Source organism: Oculina patagonica, chromosome 14 (assembly GCF_052425735.1).
Source record: "Oculina patagonica isolate OP01 chromosome 14, crgOcupat, whole genome shotgun sequence".
NCBI classification, from domain to species: Eukaryota; Metazoa; Cnidaria; class Anthozoa; order Scleractinia; family Oculinidae; genus Oculina; species Oculina patagonica.
The window spans coordinates 22,969,143-22,989,855 of record NC_135771.1 but is presented as its reverse complement, the minus strand read 5'-3'; the positions used below and the strand labels follow the sequence as shown (position 1 = coordinate 22,989,855).

Sequence of the window (20,713 nt, the reverse complement as noted above, 5' to 3'; positions counted from 1 at the left end):
TGAAAACGTCCGTCCCTGCGAGTACCCACGCGCGAACCCGCGCAAGTTAGAGCAACACCGGAAGTAAAATGTTCTCGGAGCGCGACCGGAAACAAGTTTTTTTGTCACCGGGTGTAAGCTTTGCTGACAAGCAGAGCGCACGCTGATAAGAAAGACTTCTAATCTGCCTGTTTATGTTATCGATATCCTGGCTAATGTTCCTTTACCCGAGGATCTGTGAACGATGCTAGAACTTCTTTGTGTCCATTTTGAAAAGAACGAAGAGATTTATATTTTTGACGGAGGTAAAAGACCAGCAGACAATTTTAAGTTGAGCATTTGTTGTTGTGGTCGGCCATGATGGCGGAGGCGAAATCGGCGGGAAAAGGCTCTTATGTTTCTTTGTCGATGGAGGATATGAAAGATTCTAAAGACAGCGAAAAAGACGACGAAGAAGAAGACGAGAAAAGTGAGAAAGCTCATACGGAAGAAACTCAAACTGTAATGGAGGATTATTTGGATGAATTTAATGAAGTGTTCAGACGAAAGGTCAGGGGAATCTTAAAGTTTACTCTAAAAAACTTAATATTTATAAACTCCTACATGCTAGCAAATGAAGATCCATTTTGCCTAGTCCAAAAACTGGAAGGGCTGGGAACCACAAGATATATTATGTTCGCTGTCGTGAGATATGCAGACATGCAGCCGGCCTGTATAAAACATGCAGATTTCTCATAAACAGCTGAACAGCTTGCATATTTGGGTGTGGGTGGGAGGCCTTAATAGCAGGGGGGCTGTACATGTGTTGCTCATGTAGAACCTTGATTTGTGTGAATGATGCAAAATCATTTTTATGCCTAAATGTCGAAACTCTTGACTATCTCACTACACTACAAGGTCAAAATCAGTCAAAACACAACTTATGTGTAGAAGAAGCTCGCATGCCTTCCCCATATCATATGTCATAGACTGACGTCATAGAAGTTTAAAACATCAATATACGTGGTATAAACTATAAGACCTTCAGTTCTCCTTTAAACAACATCCAGGCTCAACATTCACTGTGCTGATCATTTTAAGAGAGGCACGGTGACCAAGTTGTTAGTGTACTGGACTCCAGATCAAGGAGTCTTGGTTTAAAGTCATTGTTTTGAGTTGGCATGGCCTATCTCCGCGGGAAGCTCGTTTCATAACTTGGGTGCTGCCAGTACCTGCCCAGGCAGGTACTCGGAATTTCAAGTGATCGGGATGATCGAAGGATTTTTGGGGGTTTGAAATTTTTAATTCTGGGATTTTTTTTTGGATAGGAAAATTTGGTAAGTATTTTTTTGTTTGGTTTGACTTAAGTAGGGATTTTTTGGGCATTAAAAACAATCTAAAGATTTGTGGTAGTGTCTTGAATTGTCTGCATACTTGTGCGAATAAAGTACAAAACAAATGTGTTTCTTATATGTTTTTCTTTGTGTTATATCATATTTCCCCTTTTCTGGAATTTTAAGTGTCAGAAATTGGGAATGGGATTCTTTGGGGGATTAATGTATGGTCCAGAGATTTTTTTGGGTTTTGTTGGAAGTGCTAGGGATTTTTGCCCCATTCGATCATCCCCATCACTTGAAATCCTGAGTACCCCCTCCCCTGGGGGTGCTGCCAGTGTGAATGCATGGTCCCCCAGAGTCACTGAGGTCTTAATCATTGGTTGCTGGGGCAAAAGTTCGCCATCAGATCTTAAGTTGTCGCAAGACAAGGGTTTGACCGTAACCTTTGCAACCTGTGTTTAAAACTCGGTAAATAATTCTCCCTATTTCACTTAATGCAGGTTCGAGACAAGTATTGTTTAGCAGAAAATATTTCCTGGAGCAGCGCAGCTGATGAAGTTAAAGTTGAACTGTTGACGGCAAGATATGAAGAAGGAGGCAGAAAACTCTGTGATGATCCTCTTCTTATGCTACTCAAGAAATGGCCAGCGAGTGAGAAGTTCTGTGAAAATCCAAGATTAATTGAGGCTCAAGTATGTATGTTTTTTGTTGTTGTTGTTGTTTTTAATCTTGGATCTGGTTGAGTTTATTGTTGGTTCTTATATTCTTGCTGCAAGTGTTTTTGTGTAGGTTCCTAGTTTTCCTTTCTCCATATAGCAACACTTCTAAATTCCAATTTGATCTGAAAACAATGGACAAAGAGCCACTCTGTGGATATGCCCCCTGCAAATTCCTATTTACCGGTATTTTATTATTTTTAATATATTTTAGCGCCCAAGATATTTTTCTGGGAAGGGGGAGGGGGTGGGGAAGCAGTGTGGATAAGGGGTAGAAGAATCATACATAAAAATATTTTTTCATTACCCATAATACTGGTAAATAGTGTGAGAGTGGGGGGGGGGGGGGTTCTTGGGGGGTCAATAAATTTAACTTAATTCCTTCACACCCAACTGCCCCTTTACCCTTAGTACCTACTTCCTCACTCCACCCCTCCAAGTGTTGATAATTCTCAAGGCATTATTAGGGCAAATATTGTTAATATATTGACTTATTTAATTAAACTACCTAGATACTTTGTCATTGACTGTCAGTGTATATTAATTTCTTTCCAGGTAAATCGCATTGTCACAATAATCCTCAATAACGACGACGCCAAGAAATATAAGTATTTCAAGGACAAAGAAGAGCTGTCTTGGAAGACTCCACTTCACTTGGTTGCAGAGTTAAACTTCGCAACTGTTGCTTAGACTATTTTACGTCACTACCCCGGACAGTTATATATCACAACCAATCCACATGCGGGAAATGAGAATCGCAGATGCATTCCTCTTGAGTTGGCACTCATGAGGCACAACGATGAAGTGTCTGCTCTGTTGATAGAGCACATGAAACCTGAAAGGTACAGTCTGTAGAATTTTACTGTTACCTTATAGGCATGCAATGCGTGCAGATGGTATGGCCTGCAGAGCCAGATGCATTGGCAGTTGAGTGGTCATTTTTATGGTTGTTTCAGGATTTTCAGAGCTCATCAAAAATCACTATCTTATTGCTGGCTACTGGTGGCCAAAATGTGACCTTTTCTCTATTTATTTTGCACTTACATAACTCCAGAGTCTAATTACATGCATTGTACAAACTGCAAGTCAAAATTGGTGAAATGAAAATACGATTACCACACGTGGTAACACTCTCTCCTGAATCTATCAAAATGATAATGATGATGATGATGATGACGACGATTATGGCAACAACTTTAAGTTTGAGGGTGTCACATTCACCTCTTAACACCCAAAATATTTTTTTTAAAAACAGCTGATTTTTTTAACATAATTATCTATTTATCTCATAGAGTCCTGAGGCTATTTTCATGTAATTTTCAAGACAATCCTGTTAGTTTTCAAGAACTGGTGGAACACCCTAACATGAAGGTAACCATCTAGAAATTTTGTTATTTGAATGGATTGAGTAAATTTACAATGTTTTACAACTTTATATAGCCCTATGTTTAAAGTGTGGCATGCCTTCAGATGAAGTTAGTCAAGCGATGCAGCAGAATTGTTTAAACAAAACAACTTTCAAAATTAAAATATTGAATAATAATACAACTTTTGTCAATAAAGAAAAGCGTCGTCTGTATAGATGTTGTTGCTTAATCACTTGAAAAAGGTGCAGTCAGTGGCGTTTTGGTTTGTTTTTGTTTTGGTCTCATAGTGCCTCTCTTCACCCTGGTGTGTATAACAGTGGATAACAGTGAATTTAATGCTGGGGGAGGGGAGAGGGGGAGGTAACCATGCAATGGACTAGCTTCCTATACAAGCAGGAGTAGAAATACTTCTAGTCCCTTCATGATATGGAAACCATTTTACTTGCTACAGCCTAGGCCTGATGGGCCACTAGGCCTGAACAGTCACACTTTTACTTTTTTAATGACCCAACTCTTGCTTGCTGGGATTGTTGCATCAATTTTAATACTGATCGTAAAATAATCCTTTTCTGCAGAAAACTGTTGTTGCTGTCCTCAATTGTATGGTCAGCCCTGACTGGCGACACTTACCCAAATTCAGAGACGATTATTCCTCTCAAATGAAAAAGGATATTGAACTAGCATGGAACTCAGAACCAAGTGATCCCATAAGCTATAAGTTTTACTATAAAATTGTGGATGGTGATGAGTGTGGAAGAGACCCTGCACATGTTGAATTCAACTGGACGGCAAAGTCATGCCTCTTCTTGATTGCTAACAGTGGAAATAAGGTGAGTTAACAATACTGACTTGGGTACAGGAAGGTGGGAGGGGACAAGGGATCAGTGCTTCCCACTCCCCAAAACTTTAACTTTGAATTCCTGCTTCTTTTTTTAAGTAGTTCCAGTCTCTTAGTGCTATTTCGGTTGCAAAGTATTATGCAATGTTGCAAAATGTATTTTCCAATTTCCCCCAGTTCCCACCATCTAAGGAATTCCACTTCCCACCTTCCCTTCTCCGGCCTTCTATATAGTTCTTGCCCCCTTTACTCCCAGGTTCCTTCCCCCTGTCCCCCCCCTGCCGCCCTGCCGCCTTGCCACCCTTACGCCTGCCTCCCACCACCCCACTTAAATGTAGTTATAACTTTTTGAGTTTTGTTACTAAAATCCCTTTTCTTCTTTCAATAAATACAGGAAGCTATCCAACATCCAGTCATTAGACAGCTTGTGAAAAGGAAGTGGATAAAATATGGCCATTTCTGGTTCAGGTGATATAACATGAATTCAAGATCGTAATGATTTTTATTTAGTAAACTTCTACATTAACCTACTATTATGGTAAAGGTACTGTAAAGCCTAGGAGGCGCAGTGGCCTAATGGTTACCGCGCTCGACTCCGGGTCGAACGACCCAGGTTTGAGGCCTGGCCCCAGTGCTGCGTTGTGTTCTTGGGCAAGACACTTTACTCTCACAGTGCCTGTCTCCACCCAGGTGTATAAATGGGTACCAGCAAATTTACTGCTGGGGGGTAACCCTGCGATGGACTCGCATCTCATCCAGGTGGGAGTAGCAATACTCCTAGTCGCTTAATGCTACGGAAACCGGGATAAGCTCCGGCTGTATGGGCCACTTGGCTCGGACACAGACTTTTAGACTATAAAGCCTATTGGTCCATCAGGCCATATTGTTTATCTCTGATTTATATAGTGGCAGGCCCTTCTGGTTGTCTGGTACAACTTAATTTTCTTTTTAGGTAAGGGCTGCTAACTAAATCATGAAAAAATAATAGTTAACTAATACAAGCTTTTTTCAAGCCTTGCTAGAAGTACTTTCTAGCCCCTGGATGGAAGGCTAGTCCATCACAAGGTTATCTCCCATTGCTCTAACCAATCCTGGGTCTTACACACTAACCATTGGGCCACCACACCTCCCAAACCCCATATTATCATATTATCATACATCTGACAAATTTAGAGACATTTTATGTCATCTAATACTGTTCTCTCTCTTTTTTTGTTTCTCACTGTTGTAGTGTTCTGACAGGCCTGTATCTGACGTTTCTCTTGTTGTTATCTTTCGCCTTACTGTACGGCGCAACTAAAGAAGACCCTACCCAGTATAAGGGTAACGCAGATGGATTGCGGATGGTCTGCGAGGTTTTCGTTGTGCTTTGTATTGTGGCTTATATTGCTGATGAGATCAACGAGATAGAAAAGTAAGTAACTGTAATTAACTGATTACCGTATTTACTGAAATAAGCGCCGCCCCCGAATAAGCGCCGCATCTGGGACAAAAAAGTTAATAAGCGCCGCCCCCGAATAAACGCCGCAGTCCCGATGCGGCGCTTGTTCGAAGAATGCCGTATAACTAAAGCACTACAATGCAACCCTGAAACAGCCTTGGAAATTCCTTTTCACCAAAAGCAATGTTTTGCAGTTCAAGTTATTAAGTTTTACCGCTCGCCCATTCTTTTTTTTCTATTCAAAATTCTTACAATACGTAGTTCTGTTAACGTTTTGAAGGCCGTGAACTTTGTCGGGACAAACTCTACAAAGATCCGTGCCGTGTCCCTGATTGGTTGTTATTTGCACGCGAAAATTTAAAACTGACCAACAACCAATCAGAGGCACTGCACGGATCTCTGTAGAGCTACGTCATCAGTTTGGAATTTTTCGGGGTTGAATCTTCGACATCTTTTGTACGCGGGAAAAATTGAGCGCGCGAAGAGAAACCCCTGTGATCCTCTGTGTTTCAGGCTAATAAAGATAATTTATTTTTTTCTTCTTTGCTGTATAGGGAACGTTTGAGTTACTTCAAAGGACCTCAGGTTTACTTCAATCTGTTTGACTGGCTTGGATTAATTCTAATTCTGATTGTGATTCCTCTTCGTTTTACTCGACATGATGCACAGTGGGTTGTTGCTTCTCTTGGATTTTTCTTCAACGTCCTTCGACTGTTCAAGTATTCCTGTGTCACTCGGTAATTTGCAGTAATTATAGTCGCTGTTTTTTTCGTAGATGTAGCAAATATTAAGCTTATGCAGTGACGGCCAAGCCAAGGACAGCACCTAGTGAATGAATCTACATTTTACAAGGATCTCGCAATTATCTAGATGTAAAACTATCGGTTTAAGAACTAGCTCCTGCTGAATATCATGTGTAAGTAGAGCGTTCAACTCCAACTAGAAATACGACGAATTAGCCGTCTTGGTTCACATTTACTGTAGTTCAAAATACGCGGAATTTGGTCATTTCACGTTGTTGTATTGCAGAGGATAGATAAGAAATGTAACAAGATTTATAACACACCTGCGAAACTTTTGTTCAGCTCATTAAACGTTTTGTCAATGGCTGTTTTATGCTAGAGACGATAATGTCGTCAGACGACTTTAACGTCTAAGACGCTAAAGGCGTCTGGTATAAAAACGGGACGCGTTTAGTAGACAGCTTTTCAGAAAAAAATAAAAAAAAAGACTGGGTTCGACACTCGGAGGACACTGGACACGAAGACGTAAAGCCATCAGACGTTAAAGGCGTCTGTCTTATTTACTGTTTTTATACTAGTTAACGACGTCCCGTTTTTATACTAGACGGCTTTAACGTCTGAGACGTTAAAGCTGTCCGATAAGAGCGTCGTTTAGACGCTCTTACGAAAAGACGTTAAAGCCATCAGACGTTAAAGGCGTCTGTCTTATTTACCGTTTTTATACTAGACGTTAATGTCGTCTCGAGACAGCTTTAACGTCTAAGACAGCTTTAACGTCTCTAGGATAAAAACGGCCAATGGCGATGTTTTCGTTGGCGCTGCCGTCGGAATAGGGGCGGCTCACCACGTCCGACGCGATGTTAGATGAAAGTGTTTGCCGATTGATTGGTCAGAAACCACCCCAACGACGACACAAGAAAATCCCCAAATTTAAGTTTTAATGAGCAGTACAATATCTGTAGGTGCGTTATAAATTTGGGTACATGTCTTAGCCCGTTCTTTAAAAACGTAAAATGTCGAAATTCTGCATAGTTATCCTTACATGTACAGCTTGAGGTTACTAGTTCTGAAAACGATAACACGCTTAACAGAACTGAGAGCGTTGTCCATAACAACATCTACGACAGCAACTGTGGAGGAAGCTTAAAAACTTCCTTGAATCTATTTGTAGAAAGTTTGGCTACGTTTTCAAGGGAGAAGGTCTACGGATGAGCCATTTAGATATACCGAAAAAGCATTTATGCAGAAACAAGATGTTAGATGTTTCTGTTGGTGTTAAATCTTTACAATTTTTGTTGTATTATTTTAAGCGGTTTTCCCGCTTTCAAGTTAATACACACATGCGTTACGTTAGATTTTATTATGTATTGTAGAAACACGAGGCCATAATTCGGGCCTCTATGGCGAGAAGCTATAGAAGGATATTCACTTCCTTAATTTAAGCTTCACTGTTTTCGCTATAAAAGAACTTCTTGATTCACTTCGATTCGTTCATTGCAATTGTTTCAGGTTTGCAATTGCCAATAGCGACTTAAATGTGTTGTCTTTATTAACATAATTTTTTTTTTTTTCAGGGCAACAGGACTTTACACAAAGACATTAGCCAGGATTGTGTACCGGGACATAACTCGCTTCAGCTGCGTATTTCTGGTAGTTTTTCTGGCGTTTTGTGGAGCTTTCTTCCTGTCGCTACGAGCAACCAGTGCCGTGCAAGTGTTTGGGTACAGTAGCTTTAAGCTAGTTTTTTTTTTGTTACGTTTTGCCAACGACCCGCTATAACTTCTATGGACCCGCTAAATGGCAAAACCATTGCTTAATTGCAAACAAATGTATCTCCCGGGCGTTTTGAATTAAAGTTACAAGCAAACGAGAGTTCAGCCCTTGAAGAATATTTTCAGCCCAACAATATTTTAAAAACCCATATCGCTATAAATTTACCCATCTTTTTATGTTTGTAGAAGTCGTGGGTAAATGGGGGGAGGACAAGTGCTCGTAAAAGCACTCAAAGGGCTTTCTTTTTCCAATTAACCAATCGCATAATTGCACGTGCATCTGCATGCACGCCCAAACGATAAAGTCGGGCTTGACGTCCTGTAGTTACGTCATGTTGTGTGGCAATCTCTATGATATCAGAGAAACCGTGGGCCTCGCCAACTCTTGCGGACTCCGACTTTATTCCAATCGAAAACAGAACTCGTTCGCCTGAATGGGGTGGGTCAGGTCTCGTGTTATAACGAGGGAGGAAGGTTTGTTTTTTCTTTTCTCTTGGCGCTGGGGCTGGGTAGTAAGTTGATTCACTGAAGCTAACTGAGTTTTTACTTTCTTCTCTTTACCTCAGTGGGTTTAATAAAGTGATGTTAAGTGGTGTCAGAGCACTTGTGGAACAACAGCCAGCTGCTGAGGATTACACAAAGTATAAGTAAGTTTGAAGTATGATGATCTTGCACTCACCAGGATTTCTTTCACAAACTTGAAAGTACGAAATACCTTGTATAGCATAATAAACAGTACCACATGAACGTACTGCTCAATAGCTTTCATTTGAATGATTACACACACTAGGGTTTCATCCACAGACGTAAAAGATAAAAAAGTTAGAACCACGTTGTACAGCATAATAAACGGTACCACATGAAAGCACTGCTCATTAGCTTTCATTTGAATGGTCACACACGTGGGCTTTATCCGCAGACTTACAAGCTATAATCACCTCACTTAAAGGAGCAATGTCACGATATTTTAAGACACTTTTGAATAGTTTCAAAATTGTATGAAACCTCAAAATAATAGTTTTCTAACTTATGAAAACAATAAAGAAGTAATAAAAACGCAAAAACGAACAAGGATTGTTTTGACTGACGAAGATTAAGATGGATTTTGATCGACAAACTTGAAACAAATTGCCAGTTTTTTCAAGATGTGTTGTCCGTAACGTAGCACCTTTACTTTCAGGTTCACCTCTGGTAGTTTCTTTTTGTAACTCTAACATTAATGTTATTTTCTTCGCGTTTCAAGATGGCTTCCTGTATTGGTGATTCTGTTATACATGGCGGCAGTAGTGGTGATACTTCTGAATATTCTTATCGCTCAGATGAGTAGTACCTACTCAGAAGCCAAGAAGACAGCCAGACTGCAATATGATGTGGATAGAATGCTTATTATAACGCGACTAGAACACAGCAGGTTCCATAAATTTGTAAGTTTATTTACTGTAGAACTTCAATTAAAACTCATAACAGATGATTTGCTTTTGAATTTCTTTTAGGAACTGTGGTTGTTTAGGTTTTAGTTTGCCAATTGTCTGATTGGCTCAAGAATTTTCCGCGCTGAAAACCGGTCACATGTTTTCCCGCGGTTGGCTGCCTTAGCACTGGTTGCAGTTTTTCCGCGCTTGAACGGTTAAGTTTTTGACCTCGTGTGTTTTCCCGCTCTTGAAACTGTTTACATGTTTTCCGCGCTTGAAACCGGTTACCTATATATAGCACTGGTTAGAAATGCAACATGTTTTCCCGCCTTTTGAACCGCTTTCATATTTTATTGGGCATGTCTACACCTGTTACGCTTCAAAATCCAGTCATTTTTCTAGCCATTTCTGCCAGCCGATCAAAGTTATTGCTAATTTAACCATACATAGTTTCTTTGACTTTTTAAATAAGTGTATAATCTCCCCGGTTTTTTTTTTTTCAGAATCTACGTCTGAATTACTACCAAGAAGAGGACATCATAGATGAGCTGACCTTAGCAAAAGGTACATGAAATAGTAGCAATGAGAAACTAGCAGAGTTTACATCAAGGTTTACACGGGGAAGGGTTTATTTTTGCCGTGTACCTGCCAAATTCTTCTAAAGGTAGTTTCTTAAGGTAGAAAAACTTCACAGATAATATAAACCAAAAAAGAAGAAGAATGGTTAAGATTGGTCAAGGTTAAGTTAACACAGATTCCGAATAACGAACTTCTGAGTTAAACAGGGTTAAACATGTAACGTTGGCAGTTATACAAGCCTGGTGGACCATTTACACTTGTGTAGCCTGAGCCTGCCGATTCTCTTGTGACATCACTTGATAATGACCCCAAGCACGCACGCTAGGTCTTTTAACCCTTGTGGTACTAATCCCGACTTTTTTTGGGTGGAGGAGCAGTCATTCAACCACATGTGACGTCATCAATTTGCAGCTAATCAGATTGGATAGATCTTTCTACACGACTCTCCATTTTGAATATCGACTGCATTCTGCGGGAACTAACAGAGCTGCGGAGGTCTCCTTTCCAGGATTTACCATTGATTAAGACCATAACCAACGGTTTTTTGAGTAAATTCAGCGGTTAAAAGGTTAACAAGCCCATCTAGGAACAAGTGCTGTTTTGATGAAAATGACAGTTCGAGGTTCTTTTTGCATTTTTTTGTAGATCTTTTAGAGTATAGCGAGGACAGGTCACCTTGGGAGACAGTTGAAGAGAAACTGGATGAAATCAGGTTTGAAGCCGGATATTTTGTTGCTATGGTAACCCATTACCGGAGGTGGGTGACTTCTTTCTTATAAATTATTTCGCTTTTTTATTTTCTTTTGATAGGAATATTATGCGGAAGATCATTAAAAGAATTCCACTGCTTGATGAAGATAAAGAAAAATAATAAACAAGCAAATGCTTAATGAAAAGGAACTTAAAGCCAATGGAAATGGAAACTTGGTGCCCTTTGTAAATAGCGACACAAGTAAATGCTCACTCTACGCAATAGTATTTATTAACGAGTCAAAGGTCAAAAACTTCTAAAAGAACGACGGAATAGCACTGACACCTTTAGAGATATTTTACCAAAGTTTCACCGAGTGAGCGTCATGTAAGATCAAAGGTTAGATAATTCAAGTGGTTTCCATCTTTGGTCCCACACTTTGGAGTATTTTCCGGTCCGGTTTCTCATTCGAGGTTATGAACTGTATGTTGTATCATTTATGCCCATGTTGATCAACCATATAACTCTATACACATGGTTGAGACAACACTAAATTTTTAATAGGCAAGGTAATGAAATATTGATTGAATTGGTTCAAATAGAATTCAATTTAGCCTGATTAATATCAGGCATTAACTATAGACGACCTAAACAAGAGCAAAAACTAATAACTGTCGTTATATAAACAGACAGGATAACTGTCACTTCGGCATAATTATAAGTTACTAAGAGTCATAATGGTCGCAGTAATGTTTGTAACGATGATAGTGTTTGATGAAATATAAATCCTATATTATTATTATTACTATTTAACGTTAGTATTCTATACCTGCCAACTCTCACGCCTTGGGCGTGAGTCTCACGCCTACGAGTTGAAAACTTCGATCTCACGCCAACTCACGCTTACGAACTGATTTCTCACGCCTAGTCGAAAAATGTGAGTTATTACAACCAAAAAGGACACATTTTCCAAAAAATGTAATCTCAAACCAGTGTGAGAAAATAAAACACCATGTAAAATGAGTAAATGGCGATACCTTCCCCAAAACGACAGAGTTTTGACGAAAAAAAGCATTGGGAACGAGGTCGTTTTTAGCAAAACACGTCCACGTACTGGGATTGGGAGATGTTCGGAACGTCTTCGGAATACTTCGGACATCTTCGGAAAACTTCGGACATTGTCGTATCGTCTTCGGAAATCCTGGCACTCTCAGGATTAAAATCTCACGCCTTTGACCCAGAAAAAGTTGGCAGGTATAGTATTCCAACTCTGTAACAGAAGAAAATAATAGCAATTTTAATGTACAAACTTCAAGAAAAAGTTATATCCTTTAAAGTGAGGAACGTTTTTCGCCTTGTTCTCGTTTACGTGTTTTCCCACGCTTCAGACAGGTGTACGTGTTCCCCGTCCGTCGCGGTGAGCACAACTTACAATTTTCCCGTACGTTCTAAGGGGACAGGCCATGAATGTTATGATGTCCACGACAAAAGTTTCGTGTTTTCCCGTGAGCTTTGCACAGCTCATAGGTTTCCCGCGTTTGGCACAGTTTACATGTTTTCCCGCGCTTGGTACATGTTTTTCCGCGCTTGGCACAGTTTACATGTTTTCACGCGCTTGGCACAGATTACATGTTTTCCCGCGCTTGGCACAGTTTACATGTTTTCCCGCGCTTGGCACAGATTACATGTTTTCCCGCGCTTGGCACAGATTACATGTTTTCCCGCGCTTGGTATAGGTTACTGGTTTTAATTGGTTCTCTTTGACAAACTGTTCATGCTTTATTCTTTATGCTCAAAAATTTGAGCATTATGCTTCTGAGCGTCAACCAAAGATCATAGCATTATGCCGAAAATGTAGCTCTTGTCGGAGCATTATGCTCAATTGATGCTGGAGTAATGTAAGCCCTTTCCTGCCCCTGCCGAAACTATCGACGTTTTAATGATTAAGTACAATATAAGCAACAACAATAAGTTTTAAACGTCTCTAAAGCCTAGCCTGCGTTGTAGACGAACTTAACCCCGGTATAGTCGCCCAGGGTAACCCCAGTTGTTCGAAAGATAGTTAACGCTATTCACCGTATAAATTACTATCCAGTGAATAGCGCAGTATGCTTTGTCAACACTTATCCACTGGATAGTGATTTGTCCGGTGGATAGCGTTATCGACCCTTTCCAGGTTGAGCTGCCGGGACCTGGCTTTATGATGTAACCAGGCCTCCTAAAATTATGCTGGCGTAATGTGTCTACCCCTAGTGTAGACACTTTTCATAAATACTTAACAGCTATTTTTAATTTATTCAAAACAATGATTTGCCTCACTGCACCTCAGGAAGCCGCCATTTTCTGCCGAGCAAGTGCCACAAGAAATTCAGTTTTACCGGATTCGCCCTGTTTTAATAATTGCGGTGCATTATGGCCACTACTTCTACTGATGCCGCTGCCACGACTACTGGTTCACTCGATTTCTCAGAGCCGTGGAATTTCAGTGATGTTGTTCTTAAAGTTGAAGAACAGAGATTTCATTGTCATCGAAGCACCCTTGCATTTTGGTCGCCTGTGTTTGAGAAAATGTTTACGTCTAACTTTAAAGAGAAGAACAGTGACGAAATTCAACTTCCAGGAAAGAAAGCAAGCGAAATAAAAGAGATGCTTCTACTGATGTATCCTTCTTTGAAGGAAAAAGCATTGACCAAAGATAACTGCTATTTCCTGTTGGAACTTGCTCGTGAGTACCAGATGGATAAATTTACGCAGAAGTGCGAAGAGTATTTGATTTCCATGGTGCAAACACGGAAGGGTGATGTGTTAGCTTTACTGATCGTTGGGCAAAACTACCAGCTAAAAAAACTAATAGAGACATGTATGTATGAAGCTCGCCATTTGAGTTTGGAAGAATTAAAGCGCCATCCCAAGCGTGAAGATATCGACCGAGACACCTTTATGGAAATCGCTGAAGCAATGATTGGACAAGTCAAGGAACAGTGGGAGAAAGTAAAGGAACAGTGCGAGAAAGTAAAAGCCAGTAGTCTAGAAAAGGTACGCGATTTAAGCCTTGCTCTCTATCGGCATGCAGCAGAAAAAAGCAATAAAAATCTTTCTCCTATGTATGGTAGACATCGGTCGGTTTCAGACTGTTTAACAGAATTAAACAAAGACTATAACGAGCACAGATGCGACAAATCTTCGCCTTCAACGTGCTGTCCTCCCTTATATATAGTTGCAGAACATTTAACGAAGCTAAAAAACACAATAGAGACTCTTAAGCTTCCTTAAACAAAAACTCGATATATACCTGTCTCACCTGTTAGTACCAGCTGCTAATTGTATAGCAGACATTTTGTTCTTGTTGTTTCTGAAACATGTATATATTTTTAAATTTACGAAAATCCATCAAGAAGGTGCATCGTGCCATTGCTCGACCGTACAGGATGATTTTGTTCAAGGCAAGAGCTTTCTTTAAAATTCATCCGTAAGTTCTAAAATAAGTATTAGTTTTGTCACGGTAGAAGACATGTGTAGTGGAAATAGCGTCTTTAACTTAAGAGTAACTTTCTGCAAATATCACGGATCACCATACATGTCAGAAAATTGAATTTCCCCAGACTGTCAAAATAAAGCCCAGTTTGGAAACATTTAAGCATAGTTACTAACTATGTTCCAAGTGAGTAAGGCAAAATCGCTGAAAATCTTAGTCTTTTTAACATTGTATAGCGTTCTTTTTTCTGTTGGTATCCATCGTACGTCAAACGCACTCCTCTTATCTTTGATGACTAGTTTACTGGAGTATAAAGATCATAATTTGCCACAATGCTCAAGAAGCTTAAGATGGCAATTATTCAAAGCCTTCAACACGTTGATTTTGGGTAGAAATTGCTTAAAATAATGATGATGATGACGATGATGATAATGATGAGAATTATAATTTTAAACAAGACCTTGCATGGCTTTTTTTTACTTCCGTTCAATCTTTCTTTGTTTCAAACAGCCAATCAAAAAATTTGATTCGCGCTGTCTTGGATGCGAACGCCATGTTTGACAGTCAGAACGCAATCTTGAAAAAATAACTCAAATAAAGAAAAACAGAGGTATTGCTGATAAGTTGCTTTATTATCCAATTTTTTTAATTAAGCTATACTATCAAAACATGTACATCATTAGGTTTAATACTGATATTCTGATCTTTATTCAACAACGTCTCACTAAAATAATTAGAGCTCAATCCCCTGTCTTTCTTTTCCTGTAAAATGTTAGCAGGGAACCTGAAAAATCAACGATCGTGTCATTTGCAGTCGTCATTTGAATCGTCACGCAAGGTATGTCGTTGCGTGACTGGCGAGAAAACCGTTACCTGACAACTCAAAGGATGTGAAAGAGACTAAAACATGAGCAAAGCTGTCTTAAACGTAGAGTCGATGTTAGTCTCGATAAAGTAAAATATCGTTCGGTGAAATCAACGTTTTTTGACAATCCCCTTGATTGTGTCAACAATTTGATCCACTTTTGGGTTGGCTTTGAACTCCAGCGTCTCGCTCACATGAAAGATTCTTTTAGGTATCCTGTCGTAAAGCCATTGATCAGGTCTCCAGCCGTAATGGATAACAACGACCCGGTTAACGACCTCATCTTGCTCCAGAAAGGCTTTTATAATACTGCCATCGAAGACGACGAATTTTTCGTCGAAATCGAATGTTCCCTCTTGTATAAACTTTTCGCTATCTTGAGTGTAAACCAGGATTACACATCGGCTTAGGAAGAGCTCGTCTTCGAGGGTGGAGTCGTCCGCCAAGGCGCCTCCTGCAGTGATGATGTTGGCTAAGGAGCCCAGTTTAAGCTGGAAGTAGTCTTTTAGTTCCTCACTACGACCTTGATCAGCTTGCGAGTAAAGGAATAGCACTTTGGACATGATTGTAGATCTTGAAAGAGAAAAAAAAAGCAAAAATAGAAACGAAATAGAAGTGAGTACCTTATTCTTACTAATTTTCGCGATTTCAAAATAATCGCAAAATCTAATACGCGCGAAAAGGGAAAATATCTTTCCGTTTTCTTTTCGATCAGCACCCTTCCTCTGATTACCGTACGTTTCATTCAGCTTACAAATCGGCCAAGACCTCTTTAGTACAGACACCAAAGTTTCCGTTTGCAGGCTTTGTATATTTCCAGTAGTTCCTTAGTCATTGACCACTGATCCATAAAACACTGACAAAATTGCGAAATTTAATACACTTTTGCTCACGCTCATATTTTTCTTGCAAATGCGAAAATTTATAATCGCGAAATTCGGCTCCCAAGTTTTCGCGAAATTAAGTACGCGCGAAAATAAGTAAGAATAAGGTAATACTGATTTGGGTGGGTGGACTGTCCGAAAATTTTGGTGGGGTTGTGCGGGACGCTAATTCTTAAAACCGTTACCGTATTTGAGATCAAAATATACCCTTAAATCATAGTTTACGTAAGGGTCCTCCCCCCTTGATTTTCGCCTGTGTCAGCGCGGCGTTCACAAGCCCCGGGACTAAAGTTCTCATAATTGCGAAGTTGCATTTAGTCTTATTTACTAAGTACCTTATTGTTACTTATTTTCGCGGGAACTTAATTTCGCGAAAATGGAACGGGAATATTTCGCGAGACTTAATTTTCGCGTTTTGGCCAAAAATACGTAATTAACATAAAAATACAATAGAAATCGTTTAAAATCAATTTTCGCTGGTCTTTAATTTCGCGATTTTCATCGCGAAAATTAAGTCCCGCGAAAATAAGTAACAATAAGGTCTTGCAGCACGCGCGCGCGCGAATATATCGAGTCCTGTGATATTTCGCTTAACTCTTAATGACAGCTATTTAACCTTTGGCGACCCGCGGTTTGGTGGAAAACGTCTGATATTGATACGGTGAACAAAATTTAAGTCGATTTATAGCGATTGCTTTCTGTTTGTAACAAGTATCCGTCGACGAGATTTAAACTAGAAAAACACTCATAAAAGAGAAAATATCCACTAGGTCATAGCACGTATCTATCTCAATCAATAAATAATATTTTACTAGTGATTGTAAAAGAAACAGAATGAAAATCCTACTTTGTTGCATGGCATTGTGCTCGTTTTAGCACACGATATTAGATTTACGTTTATAATTTTACATGGCTTTCTAATTCTCGCTACACTCGTGATTTGATTGATTTAAATTGGTTTTTCGTTCGGGTCTGTTATAGTCTCTCTGAACAGGATGTTTAAATGGCGATAAAACGATTTAAACGCCAGCCATAAGTCCTGTATTTATAAAACAGCGTGATTTCTGTCAAATACTCTGCAAAACCAATACGCTTTGAATTGTAATAAAATTGCTTACCTACCTCAATACCTTGTTTCGCGCTGCTATACGCGTTGTTTTAGTGATTGTTTCAGTGAGTTCGCTGATGGAAGATTTACACACGAGTATTCACCGCTTGTAAATCTGTAATCCGCTTCACTGTGACAAGTTGGGTAATCGGCAGTCGAAGAATGTGAAACAAGACCTCACGTTCTGTTTTGCGGGTCAAGTACGTTACTTAACCTGTTCAATATTTTTTTTTTCAATTTCTGTGCGTGCATCAAGTAACGCTCTGGTAACGCTAAATTTATAAAGAATACCTTTGAAAGATTACAAGCCATCTATAATAAGCTTGTTAACTCAAACCCTTTTCTGTTTCAATCTACACCGGAATCCCGGGCCCGGAATCTATTAAATACCGAATGAAGGTGACCGGGGAAAGTGACGAGATTAGCGATCCCTCGAGAGTAGGATTCCCCCTCCCCCCCCCCCTCCCCCCTCTGCAAAAGAGGGATTAAAACCGAAATTTTTCTCGAAAGCCCGGGCTACTATTGAAGTAACCTGCGATCAGGCGTTTTTTCCCTTGCAAAGATGATGATCTCAGGTTACTATTGAATTGATCACTGGACTGAAGAACTCCTCGGGCGATTCGTCTTTCTCGATTGACTGGTTCTTTTGAAGGATTGCGATGTATGAAAATACTTGTAAAGTTATAGTACATCATGATGGAGAAATAAAGTAAATTATTGTTGCAGTCCACAAGGACAAAACTTGAAAAAAATCGGCCTGACTTTTTCAAGTTGAGATCTAAAGTTCTTGATTGCATCACAATGATATCACTTGCTTATCGCTTCAGTACACTTACATGGTGATTTTTAACAAAATTGGACCACTATTGGTAGTTTCCATATGTTTTTAGACTCTTGAATTATTTGAAGTTAAACTGGTGACAGTGCCCCTTTAACTCTAGCGCTAACCGTTTTCTTATTGTAACCGCTGGTTGATAACGCGGGCGCGCAATCCCACGTCTTGGGTGCTGTCAAGTTTACCCAAGTTGTCGAACTTCGAATAGCACTTTTATAATTTGTTTGTTACCGTATTTCGATTGTCAACAAAACCTTGTAATTTCTCAAACAGAGGAAACAACTTAATTACTTGATCATCACGCACTTGCATTGGTGTAAGCGCTCTTTTTTAAATTGATACATTATAAAGTGACACGAAGAAGATAGGTAACAGGTAACATTATAAAAAACCTTCTTTATATAAGGCCATTGAGACTGATCCGAGTTTGACGAACATTTTTCAGAACGTGCTAAGAACAGACACAAGCTATGACTTAAAGGAACTGCAACATGGATTTTAGCCGAATTTAGGCCATCAAATATATAAAAATAAAAAAAGTTTGGATGCAGGGGACCACGCAACGAAGAAAAAATTAGTACTGGCCCTGAAGAAGACTAGCTCTGCTAGTTGAAATATTGGCCAATGAATCTTGCCCTCCTGCCGTTGTACCAGCCTTGCAATCAATTTGGTTTTAAAAATAACCTCTTAACCCTATTCAGACCGGGCTTTTTTGGACCTTCTCAGACCGGGGGGGGGGGGCTTCGGAAGCCCCCCCTATGTAACTTCCAGAATATTTAAGCAATCACCATGAAACTTATAGGATATATTGTACGTCCGAAACTCTTTCTTTTGGTATACGTCACGTGGGATGGTGACGTCACATCACGTGACAATTACATCATGATGTCAAAACAGCCGCCATCTTGGATCCGCCATCTTGGATTTCAAAATTTTTCCAAAATGCCAGAAAACCACCCAAAATCACTGCAAAGTACTCAAAATGAATAAAAATGTGCTTTAAACCCGTAAAAATGTAAAAATAATTCCATTTAAGTTGATTTTTATTAACAGAAACACGCAAAATTACAAATTTGGGAAAACATGCCTGTCAAAATACCGTTGCCATGGTGATGTCAAGTTCCTGACACATCATCCAATCGTACGAAATTGTTGCCAGATACATTTTAGGAAAACTCAGAAAGTTTGACAGCGTTTGGTTAAATCTTAAAAAAGTTATAAAAGTTCAAAGTCAGCGCGGGCCTCAAAAGCCCCCCCCCCCCGGTCTGAATAGGGTTAAAACAGTGAAGGAACATTTCAATACGACATCTCGTTTGCTTGTAACTTTAAATTATAACGCCCGGGAGACACATTTGGTTGAAATGGAGCTATGGTATTGTCATTTAGATCCATAGAAGTAATTTCTTTACAAACGTTTCATAGCGAGTATTTGGCAAAACTTAATAAAATGAACCTAACACAGCCGTGGCACAGTCCCTTTAATTAAAAAACCTTTTTTTTTATTTCAAGACTATCCTGCGAGTCCGGCCCTGAGCGAAGAGAGGCGGCTGTATTCGCAGGCTATATCAAGACTGACAAACAGAGTATTCAATTTAAACTATCTTAAACGCAAAAGGGCCTAGCAACAGCACTAGCACAATACAAAGCACAATTTTTCTATGCAATAGAATTACAAGTAATTCACACATACTTCATCAGAGAATTTATTACTAGGAAACGCAACCGCTTTGTGTTCCAAACAACTAAAATATTCAATATTATATTTTGAACGAGCCAACACCTAATTTCTAACATTAAAGCTACTTTTTACCCAATTGTTACATATGGATAAATATCAAAAGGGAATTTCTATCTTGCTTGAAATTTTTTTTGTTTTGCATCACTCCGCCCTTAGATTGAAGTAGTCCTCTAGCTCACATTGAGTTCATAAGATGTAACCAAGATTACACGATAATACCTTAACAAAGGAAAATGTAGACATATAAACATTGTACCCGTACCTCACACCGAATATATATTTATATATTTTTTTGGTTTAATGTGTTTTTACTACCGTGTTTTTTCGATTTAGTGCCCTTGGCGCTTATTAAACTTTTGACCTAGAGAGTGGGCTACAGTCAACTCTCTCTTAACGGACACCTCTATAAAACGGACACCTCCATAAGACGGACACCTAGTGATAGTCCCTGCCGTTTTTCAGTCATTTTACTGTAACCAAACTCCGCGCTATAAGACGGACACCTCTCTAAGACGGACAACGGACACTTTGAAATCATTAACGGACACTTGAGAAGTGTTTTTTTTTATCATGTTTTATTAGTGAAAATACTCCTAAACCTCGCAAAAATAGTCAGCTCCCTAAGGATACGTGTATACCAAGCTTACTAACCACAAACAATGACGCTTTAACGGATAACTTCTTTGCTTACGTATATGGACACTAAAGAGGTCGTTCTCTACTTACAGAATTACAGTTTGTAGAAGCACTCAATTTTTGCGTTAACAAGCAAATACGGTCCTTTTATTATTTTAGTCTTGTTGCAGTTAGCAAAGGTTTGTTGCATTGTGCAAAGGTTTAGCTTTATTATCTCAAAATAACTGGTGTCATGTTACCTCGACTCTCTACAGAGCGGACACCTCTCTAAGACGGACAGCTGCGGCCGGTCCCGAAGGTGTCCGTCTTAGAGAGAGT

The 20,713-nt window shown here is 39.5% G+C and overlaps 2 protein-coding genes and 1 pseudogene across 3 annotated transcripts; 2 read left to right on the top strand and 1 right to left on the bottom strand.

The window, feature by feature from the left end:
• Positions 1-103: 103 nt before the first annotated feature.
• Positions 104-13,187, top strand: LOC144639231 (transient receptor potential cation channel subfamily V member 5-like; annotated as a pseudogene). Its single transcript, XR_013568093.1, has 14 exons — positions 104-528; positions 1,796-1,987; positions 2,567-2,853; positions 3,304-3,382; positions 3,954-4,208; positions 4,611-4,684; positions 5,448-5,630; positions 6,212-6,394; positions 7,975-8,121; positions 8,739-8,819; positions 9,416-9,596; positions 10,088-10,148; positions 10,809-10,875; positions 10,974-13,187. The product of XR_013568093.1 is annotated as a transient receptor potential cation channel subfamily V member 5-like (transcript).
• A 79-nt stretch (positions 13,188-13,266) lies between these two features.
• LOC144639254 (BTB and MATH domain-containing protein 36-like) lies at positions 13,267-14,915 on the top strand. The gene has a single exon (XM_078498551.1). It carries the CDS (start codon positions 13,267-13,269, stop codon positions 14,125-14,127), a length of 861 nt encoding a protein of 286 aa, XP_078354677.1. The 3' UTR covers positions 14,128-14,915.
• A 56-nt stretch (positions 14,916-14,971) lies between these two features.
• On the bottom strand, positions 14,972-17,338 carry LOC144639265 (uncharacterized). The gene is made up of 2 exons (XM_078498563.1): positions 17,201-17,338; positions 14,972-15,767 (listed from the first exon to the last, which is right to left on the bottom strand). The coding sequence occupies exon 2, from the start codon at positions 15,755-15,757 to the stop codon at positions 15,305-15,307; it is 453 nt and encodes a 150-aa protein (XP_078354689.1). The 5' UTR covers positions 15,758-15,767; positions 17,201-17,338; the 3' UTR covers positions 14,972-15,304.
• Between the last annotated feature and the right edge of the window lie 3,375 nt (positions 17,339-20,713).